The sequence below is a fragment of the Mesocricetus auratus genome, unplaced genomic scaffold (assembly GCF_017639785.1).
Source record: "Mesocricetus auratus isolate SY011 unplaced genomic scaffold, BCM_Maur_2.0 Super-Scaffold_100021, whole genome shotgun sequence".
In the NCBI taxonomy this organism is placed as follows: domain Eukaryota; kingdom Metazoa; phylum Chordata; class Mammalia; order Rodentia; family Cricetidae; genus Mesocricetus; species Mesocricetus auratus.
This window is the reverse complement of record NW_024429202.1, coordinates 10,549,040-10,564,904: the sequence shown is the minus strand read 5'-3', so window position 1 is coordinate 10,564,904 and position 15,865 is coordinate 10,549,040. Positions and strand designations below refer to the sequence as shown.

The 15,865-nt window shown below is 45.4% G+C and overlaps 1 protein-coding gene across 4 annotated transcripts in view; it reads left to right on the top strand.

Annotated features, from left to right (window-relative positions):
- The window catches only part of Adgrf5 (adhesion G protein-coupled receptor F5), a 93,040-nt gene that overhangs the window by 68,666 nt on the left and 8,509 nt on the right, over positions 1–15,865 (top strand). For 3 of the 4 annotated variants that reach the window (XM_040729518.1, XM_040729519.1, XM_040729517.1), the window contains exons 11-18: positions 797–967; positions 3,061–3,180; positions 3,332–3,541; positions 4,924–5,142; positions 6,678–6,833; positions 8,870–9,078; positions 11,416–11,595; positions 14,232–15,635. In XM_040729518.1, coding sequence (XP_040585452.1) covers positions 797–967; positions 3,061–3,180; positions 3,332–3,541; positions 4,924–5,142; positions 6,678–6,833; positions 8,870–9,078; positions 11,416–11,595; positions 14,232–15,635 — 2,669 coding nt within the window. The remainder of the gene's footprint in view (positions 1–796; positions 968–3,060; positions 3,181–3,331; positions 3,542–4,923; positions 5,143–6,677; positions 6,834–8,869; positions 9,079–11,415; positions 11,596–14,231; positions 15,636–15,865) is intronic. The other variant, XM_040729520.1, reaches the window with a different exon arrangement.

Genomic DNA, 15,865 nt, shown 5'->3' with positions numbered 1-15,865 from the left:
ACACTCAAACTGTAACACTGGTCATATGTCAATAAAAATAATAAAGGCATCTGTCTTTGGGTAACTATTGGTGAGATAAAACTCACTTGGGGAGGAAAGTGTTTATGTCACACTCACAGCTCCATATGACAGTTCACCAACCAAAGCAGTGAGGACAGGAACTCAAGCAGGGCAGGAACCTGGAGGCAGGAGCTGATGCAGAGGCCACGGAAGGGTGCTGCTTAATGGCTTCCTCCTCATGGCTTGCTCAGCCTGCTTTCTTACAGACAGAACCCAGAACCACCAGCCCAGGGATGACCCCACCCACAATGGGCTGGCCCTCCCACATGGATCACTAATTAAGAAAATGCTCACACGGGATCTCATGGAGTCATTTTCTTAAGTGAGGCTTCCTCCTCTCTGATGACCCTGGCTTGTGTCCAGTTGACGTAAAACCAGCCAGCACAGCACTGTGATCAGCCAGAGTTGAAAGACTGCATCTATGTTGACACTAATCCATCAACTAATTCTGTATCTTTCACTCTGGGATCATGCAAATGTTTGAAGAATGTTCGAGGGCTGCAGTAGCAGGTGAAGGAGGCAGGGAGAAAATGGAGACTGGGGTAGGAAACACAGGGTTATTGCAAACACTAGACAAGAAACAAAGATGGCTTGGAGGGTGGGCTGGATCTGGGAACAGAAACAATGATTTGGGGAGCTGAAAAAAAAGTATGAAAGTGAAGTTTCCACTAAGAACCTTTTAGCAATTCAGAGTCAGACAACCATGATGCTGACAGATTTGTTTATATCATTGCAGGGATGCCTGAAACAGACCTGGAGTCTAGCTGCAGCACTTACACCCTCAAGGCAGATGGAACCCAGTGTCCCAGTGGGTCTTCTGGAACAACAGTCACCTACACATGTGAGTTCGTCAGTCCCTACGGAGCCAGAGGCAGTAAGAACATAGCCGTGACATTCATCTCTGTAGGTAAGAACTCTTGCCATGGATTGTGTAGATACATGTATGACGCTCGCCAATCAACTGGGATCACCAGTGGGCAGAATAAAGCTGGGCTTTTCCTGGGAGTGGGATGGTGGTCAGATGTCCCTCTATACCATATGACGGCTGATGGAATCTATTTTTAAATTGGGAAGGGTTGGTGAGAGAGAATTGTGAGAAATTAATCAAGTTGTCCTGAAAAAGGAAGCAGATGGACTGGGGGAGGATTGTCATGGCCGGGTTAGTTCTGTTGGCATTGAGTTCATGTGACAGCTAACCCCTTTCCTTCCACAATTCAGTTTCTCCTCCTTAAATTCCAACAGCCTCACTCACTTTCCCACTACTCCTCGATTCCTCTTCCAGTCTACCCATTGTAGAGATAACACTGCAGAGAGTTAGGACAGTCTTGTCAATTGACATTGTCCTGTGGTTGACCAAAAGCTTTGTTTCAGTCTCTCAATTCTTAGTGAGCCTTCTCAAAGTGTCCTTTCTTGGGTCATCCACATACAGGAATCAGAGAGATAACAGGAAGTGTAACCAGGTTGTAAAACCTTAAAGCCTGCCCACAGTGATGTACTTCCTTCAGCAAGAGCCATGTCTTAAAAGGTTTTCTAACCTTCACAAAGAATATCACCAGCTGGGAATTAAGTGGTCAAACACATTTCTCATCCAAACCTTAGTACTGATCATATGCCAGTCAAAATAATAAAGGCATCATTAGTCAACTAGCATTAAAGAGTCACCATAGCTACAAAAATTTCTTTTCACCTAGCCTATGAAAATGAGCCATTTACAGCCTTTTTGAGAAGTATCATGAAATGCAGGATGAAGACAATACCTATTTGTCTCCCTAAAGTGTTCTGCTCCTGGGACTTGGTGTTTATTCATCAAGAACAGGCTCGTGTGCTCCTCTGTCCACAGCATCGCTCTGAGTCAGAACAAGAGTGCATGGACATGGCAGCTTTCACTACAAAAACCACAAAGATCCCAGAGTATCCAGGAGTGCCTCTAGGGCGGGCATCTGGTTCCTCTCCTGATTATTCATCAAGGCTTACCTCTTACCTGGGAACCTGGGGCATGTAGAGGCATGGTTAATCCTTGCTGAGAGTCACTGGTTTGGCCATCTGACCTCTTCTGAGGACAAGAGAACCTGATTTCTGGGTCGATGAGGCTTTGTTTTCTGCTCAGGCATGGCTAGCCTTCAGAGAGTTGATTCCAGATCCTCCCACTTAGGGAGGGCAGAGCGGAGGGTACACCGTGTCATGTGTACACTTTGGAGATGTACCTCAGCATGGGAACCCTGATTCAGACACTGTGGAAAGTGCTGGCTTCTTTGGATCATCATTAAGAATAGGATTCATATTGACTGGAGAGGCAGGCCTGTGGAGTGAGGCTGTTCACCTCCATGGATGACAGAAGCAAATGTCATTTTGAGATGTCAGTGATGGGAAAGACATACTCCCAGAGAAAAGGAAAGATAGAACAACAGTGGGATTTTCATATTAGCATCTATATTCACAATGAACTCAATATTGTCAAGAAACAAAATTTACAAATCTGTGAGAGAATTCCCCCAAACAGCCATAAACATGTAATCAATTATGTTATATAGTGTTGTGTGTGGTTAAAACAAAATAGCTATATAAATAATATTAAGGTGTCCATACATCCTGTTCTGCCTGAGATAATATAAGCACAATTATTTGGATAGTGAACTTTGTGATCTGTCTACTGAAAAGGTAGATCAAGAATTCACTCTTTTGTTCATGAAGCACTAACTGTACACCAGGCCATCAGTAAATGCTAAGGTTGTGACAACAGGGGGCGAAGGCTGCCTCTTTTATGGGGACAGACAGAGAAAGAAGTGAAGCTGTGTTACAGTGGTGTGACGTTGGTGAGCATAGGTACCTTCCTAGATACAATGCAGTGCTTTGGGGGAAAGTGTTTAAGAGTCGATTTGAATTGTTGTGAGAACCTAGTCCTCTATTTTTCCCTTGAGGGGGTCACAGAGGAGGTTGGGGGGGAGCCTGGGTTAAGTCAACACCCCTAAGTTTGCAACCTTTTACCCTGCTAATCATCAGGAGATAATTCCAGCTACAAAGGGGAAGTGCCCGAGTCCGTAAGGCACGTGATGGAAGTGAGTACAGTTCAGAGCACCACCAGGAACAGCCTAGAAACAAGTAAAGCCCAGGAGCAGCAAGGTACCAATCCCGCGTTGACACGTGTAGAGTCAGGACGGTCCGTGTTGCTGTCTCTGTCTTAAATTTCACTCCTGTGTTGATGTCATCCGAAAAACTAAACATTGGATTTGTTGTCGGTTTTGTCTTGTCTGTTTTGTTTGCACTCTTTCAGCCAACCTAACAATAACCCCGGACCCAATTTCTGTTTCTGAGGGACAAAGCTTTTCAATAGCATGCCTCAGCGATGTGAGTAACTATGATGAGGTGTACTGGAACACTTCAGCTGGCATTAAAATCCATCCAAGGTTTTATACCATGAGGAGGTATCAGGATGGAGCCGAGTCGGTGCTGACGGTGAAGGCTTCCACCAGGGAGTGGAACGGTGAGTGACAGGACAGACCCGGTGGTGGCAGCAGGCTGACTAGACCCCTGGAAATATGAAATGACAGCGGCTGCCTCTGAAGGCTCTGTCTTGGGATGTACCTATGATGACTATATCAATCGTCATTTGTGGGTGATATGGCAGTCCTTTGGGGGTAGATAGTATCATCCCATCTTGTGGGTGTGGAAAAATGATGCTCAAAGGCAATAGTAATCATGGTGGTACACTTTACGTTATGCAGCCTAGACTGGAGTTCGTGTCTAAGTACACAGCCTGCACTCCTGCCATCATGACAATAGGATTTGTTTCAAAAGAACTTTACTAGGACCTGAGGGATGGCTCAGTCAGTAAAGCGCTTACCTTGCACATATGAGGGCCTGAGTTCCATTCCCTATGAGCCACATAAAAATCCCAGCATAGTAGTGACAGCTTGCAACCTCAGCAATGGTGGTGGTGGTGGTTTGGAGGGGGAGGCATCATGACAGACAGATCCCTGGAGGCTTGCTATCCAGCCAGTCTAGTTTAGGTGGCAAACTTCTAGGCCAATGAGAGACCCTATCTCAAACAAAAACTGGAAGGTTCCTAGGAGGCACAACACTGTAGGTTATTCTTTGATTTCCATTACATGAGTATGTGTACACATATGCATTCATACGTGCACACACATGCGTTCCCATGCACACATACACACGTATACACACACAAATAATAATAAAACAACTTTACTAGATGCTTGGCACTACACTACCCAGCTGTGCTATGAAAACTCTAGGAAGTGTTTAAATGTCTAGTTTTAAACAGGGAAGTATACGTATGTCCTGCTTAATCTCTATGTCATCCATGTTGCCAGGAGACACGAGCATTGGAAAGCCTATGGAATCGGGAGAACTGTGTGCTAACAGCTGACATCCATGGGTCTTTTGTGATACAGTAGTCACTATGCTAAGTACTTTAATGTCCAGGACAGCTGCTTAAATGGTGGCCTGTCCTCTGGTGCCATGCTGTCCTGGAGCCTAAGAGACTACTCATTTAGACAGATGGCTCTCCATCATGTCCCAGATCTTTACAAACTTCCTCTTTTCTGCACACCACCAAATCCCCATTCTTTCCTTGGTTGTGGGAGAAGATGGGAGCAGGAAGTTTGATGCCCAATTTCACTCTTAACCTTGGGGAAAAAAACACTTAATTTGACTGGGTGGAGTGAATGCACACTTGAGAGACAGAGAGTTACCGGTTAGTTCTTCAGACATCTGAGGTACCCAGGAGGGAAGTCAGTCAAGCTCTTCCAGTGTCCTTACCCAAGCTAAGGCTCTTCTTGTCGCCAAAGACACCTCTTAAGAGCGATGACCTCACTCTGTGTCACGTTTGCTCCTTCCCCTCAGGAACCTACCACTGCATATTTAGATACAAGAATTCATACAGTGTTGCCACAAAAGATGTCACCGTTCACCCACTGCCTCTGGAGTCAGATATCATGATGGACCCTCTGGAAGCCAGTGGCCTGTGTACCAGTCCCCATCAATTCAAGTGCTGTGTGGAAGAGGAGCGAGGGCAAGAGTACTCGGTCACTTTCCATGTCGATTCCTCATCCTTCCCTGCTGGTAAGAGGCAGACCACCACAGGCTTGGGTCACATTGGCTCAGAGGGGTGAGGTTTTACCCTTAAAAGAGCCACTGGAGGCACAGCCACACTTGCTGTACAGGAGTGTAATCCCTGTTGCTAGGAAACCAATACCGATGGATTCATGCCTAAGCAACACGGGGAATTCAAAGCTGACTCTGTCTCAAAATTTAAAAAAAAAAATGAAAAGAGGCCTAAAGGCAAGCATGCAGATAGAACACTGGTATACATAAAATAAATAAATCTTTAAAAAAACATAAAAGCTGGGCATGTTGGTGCATGCCCTTAATCCCAGCACTTGGGAGGCAGAGGCAGGTGGATCTCTTTAAGTTTGAGGCCAGTCTGGTTTACAGAGTGAGTTCCAGGACAGCCAGGACTGCACAGGGGAAGCCTGTTTCAAACAAGCAAACACACAAAAAGCCACCCCACCACATCCCACAATGACAGAATCCTCAAAGGGTGACGTGTTCAAGTAGAAGATTGGGGTAACAAAACAAAAATCCATCAATTGTGGTTAAAAGTCTGGCTTCCTCTCCAGATGAAAGCAAGTTGCCCCTAAGTATTATAACTTCCTGCTCTCACCCCACTCTGGATGTTGTTCTTACACCGTGTGGGATTCAAGAACCCTAAATTGAGTAGTTGTTAGCTTCAAGTTCTTCACTGGTCGAAACTAAAGTTCCAATCCTGTCTTGTAACATGTACCACAACTCCAAATCTCAAATTCACACGAGCTTATTAATTCTTTCGATGGTTATCTGTGGGGATTTGCTCAGCATAAGAGCGGAATAGGCAAGAAGAAAAGCAAAACAAAAACAAAAAATAGGCATGGAGATGGAGAGATGGCTTGGTGGCTGAATGTGGGGGTCTCTGCAACCACCAGGGCCAGCAGAGCAATCATTCACTGCAGGCAAGAAGGCAGTTTGGCTCAGCACAACTAAGGAGCTGGTATTGGTCCAAGCTTCGGGAGTCTGACCCTGGGTAGTTTATTGTAGGCAATATTCAAACAGCAATGACCTACAGGCCACAGAGAGGGCTTAGTTGTTAAGAGCATGTACCGTTCTTGCAGAGGATTCAAGTTTGAGTTCAGCTCACAGCACCCACCTTAGCGGGCTCACAACCACCAGCAACTATAGCTCCATGGTATCTGGTGCTCTCTGCTGGCCTCCACACATAACTGCACTAACCAGCACATACACAGACACCCATGGCTACACATAATTTTTAAAAATTTAAATAAATCTTCAAAGATAGAATAAAGAGGTGGTTATAAGTAATTGTGAGACAGGGTACAATCAATGCCGAGCAGGATGTGGGCTCAGACCTGATGCTATGAATGGTTTGGTGACATTTGGTTAGCACACATTCAAATATCAATTTACCTACTCTGAGAGCCAGAGGTTATTATCACACTAAAACTACACTAAAAATAAATGGCACAGGTTCCTAGAAGAATTTGGGGGAGGTTCGTTCATATCGGATACATCTTGACAACCTTCATGTCTTGGCTATTCTTTAGAAAGAGAAGTCAATGGCAAGCAAGCATGCTACAAATACAGCCTGCCACCAAACTTCCTTCCTCGGTGTCCCAAAAATATCAGTGTGTTTTGCCACTTTACCAATGCGGCCAACACTTCAGTCCGGAGCCCATCCATGAAGCTTACCCTTGTTCCAGGTAAGTGTGCTAAAATTACTTTAAAACCACGTAATCGCAAACAGAGCCTCCTCCGTCATTGGCTCCTTCATTGGACTTTTCAGTGATTATCTGTTAAATACATTCACTGTGGCAGGCCTTGGGTGAACCATAGGGAACACTAGAAGAAATAGAGGCCGTGCTCTCTGGTCTCCAGCCTAGGAGTGAGCTGTAGAGGTGATGGAAGATGCTGTCACAGCCAGGGTGACAGGTATACAGATAGAACTACTGTGGGTGGCCGGGAAGCCTGCTTGGTTTAACTCTGCTGCTGACAGTGGAGAGGGATCTTGTTTTGCCAGGCAGACTGGAGTGGGCACTATCTGTGTCTTGCTGGGATTCCTAGACACAACGTCAAGGGCATGTGTCCTCACTAGCCCTCTTTTCCTGACATAGAGCCATTTGAAAAGAACCCGCGGGAAGAACGGGTGCCTGCCTTCCCCATCCTCTGTCACCCCTGAGCCAGTGTGACCTGGCATAGTCTCAAGGTGAAAGGTCGTGATCTGTGTGACCGATTCTATGTAAGTTCCTGTAGAAGAAATTGCCCCAGTCACCAGAGAAGCAAAGGGATAGAGGTGCTTCCCTGGTAACAGCATCCCTGACCAGTAACAGCATTCCTGATATGTAAAGAGAAGCCTTTTCCTTGAGAGAAGCCTTCCTGCCAGCCTGGTTCTAGAGCCGCATCAGTCCCAAATAAACACATAGGAGGCTATATTAATTATGAAGCTGTTGGCCTTGCTTGTTTCTTACTGGCTAGCTCTAACTTAAGTAATTACCCCATAATTGTTAATCTAAGTATTTCTCTTACCAGAGAGGTTTCCGGGCTTCCTACGCCATGGCGTAACATCTTGACTCTCTGTGTTTCTCCTTCCCAGGGTCCTCCTGGACTCCTAGTCCCACCTATCTATATTCCTATTGGCCCAACAGTGCTTTATTGACATAATCACAGAACTTCCCATATCACTGATAGACAAAGGCTCCCTGATTCCTTCACCTAGTTTGTTTGATTTACTGAATGCTCAGTGGACATTCTTGCCCATGTTGGTAACTAGGACCAGCCCATCAAAGTAGGAGGGCATTATGACCTTAAGACCCTTGGCAGACAGGGTAATCTTTGAATGAGCATACATTAAGTTCTTGTTGTTTTACATGATTTAAATTTCCTCTACAACCAAAATAAGAGTCCTCCGGATTAGAGGTGGGCACCAAGCACAGAGAAAAGCAATTGCCCACTATAGGAGGCTGCTGTGCGTTGAAAGCAATTAGGGGCTTTGGAAAACCAGGAACAAAATTAAGGAGTTTAGTTCTCACCGGGCCACCAAGAGCAAAGGCAGTGTGAACTCTAGCACCAAAGTCTGCACAACCTGATCCTGGTTCCTTCTTCCTTCTCTTCCTGTAAATTGTCTCTTTTGAAATTTCTTGTCCATATTTTTAATAATCTTGACGGGGTCAGGGCAGGCAGGTCAACAGTAGAGTGATCTCAGCAGCTGAGACAGCATTTTCCCTCGCATGCACAAGGCCACAGTCAAACAAAACTAAAGGGAGATGCTCTTACTCACGGGAAGGGTTTCTGAGCAGGTAACTACCCACCCGTGGCTCCCTGCTGTGCTTAGAAATACTCAGAGCGATTTGGATTTCAAGTTTTCAAAGTAAAGATGTCACCTTCTTTTTCAAAGTGGCATACAGTCCCTAACCAATGGTCTTGATTTTTCTGTTTCATGAACATCACTGTAAGTTTTCGTTGAACGTAGCACTGTATAACACAAGGACAGCTTCATGCAAGTGTGCAGTGTATGCTGAGTTTACCCTCCTAACTCTTATCCTCTCCTTCTCCCCTTCCCCAATAGTCCTCTTTGTTCCCCTAGATTATTTCATTTCTAGGGGAACCACAAATGGCTTAATGTGCTTAATCTGATCATCTCCAGCTGCATCTATTTACCCACTGTTGACATAACTTCCTTCTTCTTGATGGCTGAAAGAGATTCCTGACTGTCCCTTTTATTTCCATCTTTCTGACACAGGGGAAAATATCACATGCCGGGATCCTGTAATAGGTATCGGGGAGCCTGGGAAAGTCATTCAGAAGCTGTGCCAGTTCTCAAGTGTTTCCAGAAGCCCTGGCCAGATCATCGGTGGAACTGTCACTTATAAATGTGTAGGCTCCCAGTGGAAGGAGGAGAAAAGGACCTGCATCTCAGCCCCAATCAACGGCTTGCTCCAGTTGGCCAAGGTGAACCTGGAACCCTGGACTCCAAGCCCTTGGGGAGGGGTATCTTTATGGCTTAGTAGAATTCGCAGCACCACTCCAAAATGCCCAGCCAATACATGTTGGATTGGCTACTTTTCTAGTTACTGCAATGAAATATGTGGCAAACACAACTTAAGGAAGGAGGATTTCCTTCTAGCTCACCACTGGAGGGTGAAATCCATCATGGCAGGGAAGGCATGGAAGCCGGATCCCAGGGTGGCTGGTCACATGGCACCCACAGTCAGGAAGCTGAGGGAGGTGATGCTGATGGTGCCCAGTGCTTTCCCCTTTACATTCAGTGCAGGACCCAGGGAATGGTACCATGCACGTTTATGGTGGGTCTTCCCACTTCAGGTACCCCAATCTAGAACTCCCTCTTAGATATGCCTAGAACTTTATTTCCATCGTGATTCTAAATACCAGTGAATTGACAATCAAGATTAACCACTCAAATGACAAAGCCTAGAAATGCTTTAAAAATATTTACATTTGAATATAAAAGCAACAACTGCTCAGCCCTGCATGTCCAAGACTGACAAAGGGTAGTGCCTTATACTTTCTTAGTGTTCTCCTTCCAATAGCTATGACAGCAAATCGCTATAATGTTTTCCTAAAGAGATAGGAAGTAAGATTCAATAACAAATGTTTTAATTAGGGAAATATTGCAAGTGAACTACAAGATGACATTGTTAGAGATGTCCCAGAATACAGTATTTTAAACACAAGTATCTGGGTGCTCACAGAAGCGACACTCATCAGAGGCTTCCTGTAGAAGACAGATTGTTTTTTCAATTCACTCTTTTTAAAGAGTTAAAAATGTAGCTAGTTAGAAGACATATGTGTACAGATAGATGGTGTAATCTACCATCTGAGTGGAGATACTCTGAGAATAAAAAGGGACAACTCTTATTTTTATAAAATATAAATATATAAAATATATAAAAGTATTTTTATTATTAAAATATAATCACAAAAGTCTGCCCTATTCCCTTTCCTTACTCCAATTCTTCCCATACCTCATGTTTTCCTTTTTTCTTTATATATTTATGCATGCACACACATACACACAACCTTCTCAATCCATTCACTGTTGTTTATATGTATGTATATGATTTCAGGGCTGACCAATTGGTACTGGATAACCAATTAGGACACTCATCCCTGAGGAGACTACTTCCTATGCTCTCAGTGTCCCTTAGTTGCCTGTAGTTCTTTGTCCAGGGTTGGGACCCCATGAAATTTCCCCTTTCCATGTTAGCGTGTCTGCTATTGTTATACTTGCGCAGGTCTTGTTGAGGCAGCCATATTACTTAGATATCATAGGTGAAGTTTCCTTTGCCATTTCTAGGAGTCACATTCTTACAGCTGATTTCCAAGTCCCCTGGCTCTTACAATCTTTCTATCTCCTTTTCCTGAGTTCTAAGCATAGGAGTTGTGTTGTAGATGTGTCTATTGGGCTGGATGCCCCACCATCAGTCATTCTCTGCATTTGACCAGTCATGGGCTTCTGTAATGGTTTCTGTCTATTGCAAAGAAAAGTTTTGTTGGTGAGAGTGGGAAGCTATGCTTATCTGTGGGTATATGGGTAAGAATTTAAAATGAGTTAGGAATTACGTGGCTTAGTGAAGTGGCAATATACGGTTCTCCTGGAAGATCCGTGACCTCCCTAGCCCCAGGGAGTTGGCTAGGTTTCTAGTGGCAGGCATGATTTCCTTCCTGTCGAATGAACCCTACTTCCAATTATACAGTGGTTGGTTACTGTCAAGATGTGAGTGCCACTATTGCAACATTAGGAATATCTTACCATGTTGGTCTCTTTCGAGGTTCATATGTTTTGCAGCTGCACTGGACTACAGTTTGCTTTACCTCCTTGGCGCCTTTCAGGGTACCTTCCAAGACTATGAAAGTAAAAGAGGACACTTTTAGCAATCATATTGAGATAACAGAAACAGAACAATGAGATAGGAGGGGCAATCACATTCACAATCAGAAATATCCGGGAAAAAAGAACGGCAGATGTGTTTCCATATGGATAAGTGACAAGTTTCTTTTACTTGAACTGTAGCAATCACATATATCACTCCTCTGTTTCTAGTTAGATGTCAGGTTGGCATATGTTTAGCTCTTTGCTTTCTGTATACATGAGGTCTTAAGCCCTTCCCATCCTGAGGGTCATGCACAGATCGTTGAAAGAGTGAAGGCTTTAACTTACAATTCTACACACTATTGATTATAGGCATTAAGAAAATAGGAGACCACAGCTTCCAGATCACCAGGATCAAAAAAAATCTTCATTTGTTCTGGCATTTTTTTAACTAGGCTTTGATCAAGAGCCCCTCCCAGGACCAGAAGCTCCCTACATACCTGAGGGACCTCTCTGTTAGTGCTGGGAAAGAGGAACAGGATATCCGCTCCTCTCCAGGGAGCCTGGGAGCCATCATCAACATCCTTGATTTGCTCTCAACAGTTCCAACCCAAGTGAACTCAGAAATGATGAGGGTAAGTGTACTTAAGCCTTCTGGGAGTTTGGGGTCTGCCTTTCTCACACCTCTGGACTTGTGCTCAGGAAACATTCCTCCTTCCCACATAGACTTATTTTCCAGGGCACTGATTTGGACATGAGAATAGCAAACTATGGCTTCTACATCACAAGGTTCTCAGTTTCCTCAAATGATCTCTGGTTTCCTTTCTTTGTTTAAATAGAATGGATTCTTACTAGCTTTCTAGGAATTAAAATGCTTCCAAAATATGTGCAAGGTGGGTATGATGTTGTGTATTTGGCGTCTAGGAGTCATGGCTTTTGGCACACCTGTGAAAGATTGACTGGGTTAAGGGCAGCCACAGAGAAGGTGTATGAGAGGCTGTCTTTATCAAATTAATTAACATAGGAAGACCAATCTTAACTGTGGGTGGCACCATTCCCTAGGCTGGGGATCCTGGGTTATGTAGGAGTAGAGGGTGTGAGCCGAGCTCTTGCATGCATGAATCCATCGCTCTCTGCTCTTGACTGTGGATATAATGTGTTCAGCTCTCTGAAGTCCTTGCCACTGTCACTTCTCTCTGTCATGATGGGCTGTACTCTGGAATTGTAGGCCCCTCAGTTGTTTTTGTCTGGGTACTTGGTCATAGCAACAATTGTCACAGCAACAAAAAGGAAACCAAGACAAGGTTCTCAAAGGTCTCACACTGCATGTAAGCTGTGAGGTATTTGCTGTTTGGGGAGAAAAGAAGACTCCTAAGGGTTCAGATGGAGAGGCTTCCATGAAGGGAGGCATTCAGAGGTTAAGTCAGCATAAAATGCATGAGGGGTGGCAGGACACTCAGAGACCAGGGCCTTCATAAGCCATCACCACACTATAGATACAAATTGTGGAAATCACACAGCTGGAGTGCAGTGAGAGATGAAGTCTTGGAGGAGAGCACTCTCCCCAGAAGCTGTGGATTTGGAAGTCCAGTGTGGTTTTTACCAGAGGCAGCCTTGGGAGGAAGGGCACAGGGCAAGGGGACAACATGGATGATTCAGGCCAACTTCTCTCATTCCTGTCTTCCCATCATCGCCTGCCTCCTAGTGGCCAGATCCAAGAGGCCACTCATGGAGCAAACTGACCAAGTGCAAAGCTTTAAGTTTATGGGTGGGGACAGACAGTACAGCAAACAACCATGGGTTGGGTAGCTTGGGCAGAAATGTATCTTCTCGTTATTCTAGAGGTGAATCAAGGTGGCTGCAAAACCATGCTATGGTGCCGGAAGAACCTTTCTTCTCTTCTCCAGGCATGCTTTCAATCCTGCAGCATCACCCTGACCTCTATCCAAGCCCGTTTTTTCTTTTGTATTCTGTAAAGTTGTTACTGGAGTTGGGAGTCACTCCGACAGTACACAATAAATAATTTCCCAGGTTCATTTTGTTGCTGTCATAAACACCCCAACCAGAGGCAACTTGGAGGAGGAAAGGGTTTATTTCGGCTCATATGAGAGAGTGAGGGCAGGAACTTGAGGCAGGAACCGTAGAGGAATGCTGCTTGGTGGCTCACAGGTCCTTGCTTAGCTTGCTTTCTTATACAGCTCAAGACCACGTGCCTAGGGAATGGCGTCGCCCACAGTGGACTGGGCCCAACCAAGACAATTTCTCAAAGACATGCCCATCTGCCATTCTGTTCTAGGTAATTCACCTACTGAGACATCTCCTCTGGCAATGCCTGTGGCTCTAGGCTGTGTCAAATTAACAGTTAAAGCTGACTAGAACAGATTCTTGAAGCAATTAAACTTGTAAAGGCTATCTGTCCGCATAAGGTCACATTCCCAAGGCTTGGGTACCAGGATATATCCTGTTAGAGGCCACTCAGCCTGGTCCACAGGGTTATTCTTCTACAGGTCAGACAAGGCAAAAATACAGAGAAAATTATTTTCAATTTTTTGAGGGAATGATTGAAAAGCATTGGGCCCAACCTTAAGAAAAAGAGAAAGAAATTGTTTATCAGAAAACAAGGCTGTCCTTGCAAATACTCCCATGGCTTATATGATGTTCAAGGCTAGAGCACATCTTCAGAGGCTTTCTTGTGCTGGAGACATGCCACCCACCAAAAGCCTTTATGGGCTTGTGATCGATTTAAAATCAAGTCAACCAAGAACCTGCGGAGATGTTTGTAAAGTGTTTACCAAGCAAGCGTGAGACTCTGAGTTCAGACTCCAGAACCCATGTAGAAAAGCTGAGCATAGGGCTTGATCCCCAGTGCTGGGGAAGCAGCAGGAGGATCCCTGGCGTATACCATTCAATCGCAGCTAACCACTGGCTTCAGTACCTTCATGCACACAAAAGTATGTATACCCATGAATACGCATACACATACAAAAAACAAGCAAACAAACCAAGAAATAAGATCCTGCCCAGGCAGCCTTAGTAACATGGTCATTGTTACTAAATGTTCATTGCAGTCCCATGGCCTTATGGTCCCCACCTCTGATGTGTTCTGTTGTGAGAAAGCAGGGGACAGATCTCTGCTTGTGGTACCTCAGATTCTCTGCTCCCCTGCCCCTGCCATACTTATACACACCAACCAGTACCCAGAGAAATGCTCTTTTGTCTCTTTTATATTGAAAAAGTGGTTTGATGCTCCTCCCCCCCATGTCACCTACAGGATGTGCTTGCTACCATTAATGTTATCTTAGACAAGTCCGCCTTGAACTCCTGGGAGGAGTTACTACAGCAACAGAGCAACCAGAGCTCTCAGTTCCTGCATTCAGTGGAAAGGTTTACCAAAGCCCTTCAGCTGGGAGACAACACCCCTCCGTTCCTCTTCCACCCCAATGTTCAGATGAAGAGCATGGTAATAAAACGTGGCCACCCCCAAGTCTACCAACAGAAGTTTGTTTTCGCAGACTCTGACCTGTGGGGCGACGTTGCCATTGATGAGTGTCAGCTGGCAAACTTGCAGCCAGATTCATCTGTTGTCACTGTGGCTTTCCCAACTCTGAAAGCCATCCTTGGGAAGGATGCACAGAAAAAGACGTCTTCCAACAGTTTAGTGATGACAACCACCGTCAGCCACAGCATCATCAAGCCATTTAGGATTTCCATGACTTTTAAGAACAACCATCATTTGGGTGGCAAGCCACAGTGTGTCTTCTGGAACTTCAGCCTTGACAACTACACAGGGGGCTGGGATGGCAGTGGGTGTACTGTGGAGGATGATGGTAGGGACAACAAGGACAGGGTGTTCTGCAAATGTAACCACCTGACGTCATTCTCCATCCTCATGTCCCCAGACTCCCCAGATCCAGGATCTCTCCTAAAAGTACTGCTGGATATCATTTCTTACATCGGGTTGGGTTTTTCCATCTTCAGCTTAGCGGCCTGTATCGTTGTGGAAGCGATGGTGTGGAAATCAGTGACCAAGAATCGAACTTCCTATATGCGCCACATCTGCATAGTCAACATTGCTCTCTGCCTTCTGATCGCTGACATCTGGTTCATTGTGGCTAGTGCTATCCATGATGGTCACTACCCACTCAACGAAACAGCCTGCGTGGCGGCCACCTTCTTCATTCACTTCTTCTACCTCAGTGTCTTCTTCTGGATGCTAACCCTGGGCCTCATGCTCTTCTACCGTCTGATTTTCATCCTGCATGACGCAGGCAAGTCCACCCAGAAAGCCATTGCCTTTTCCCTAGGCTATGGCTGCCCTCTCATTATCTCATCCATCACGGTGGGGGTTACCCAGCCGCAGGAAGTCTACATGAGGAAGAACGCATGTTGGCTCAACTGGGAGGACACCAGAGCCCTGCTGGCTTTCGCCATCCCAGCCTTGATCATTGTGGTGGTGAACGTGAGCATCACAGTCGTGGTCATCACCAAGATCCTGAGGCCTTCCATCGGGGACAAGCCAGGCAAGCAGGAGAAGAGCAGCCTGTTCCAGATCAGCAAGAGCATCGGGGTCCTCACGCCGCTCCTGGGGCTCACTTGGGGTTTCGGTCTTGCCACAGTGATCCAGGGGAGTAATGCTGTGTTCCACATCATATTCACCCTCCTCAACGCCTTCCAGGTAAGCCGTCCATCCAAGCACCGGGATCCCAGGAAATGTCTGTTCTCGTGGGATGAGCTAATGATAGAAACACAAACATGAGGAGGAACGGGGAAGGATTTGAATGCACAGGAGACCTAAGCTTCGGAAAGCATTAATTACAAGCACTCAGTGAGACAAAGGGACACAGTCCTCTGCCTCCATGGAACCTTGAACCTTTTATCACCTGTGTTATAACTTGGTTCCAAACG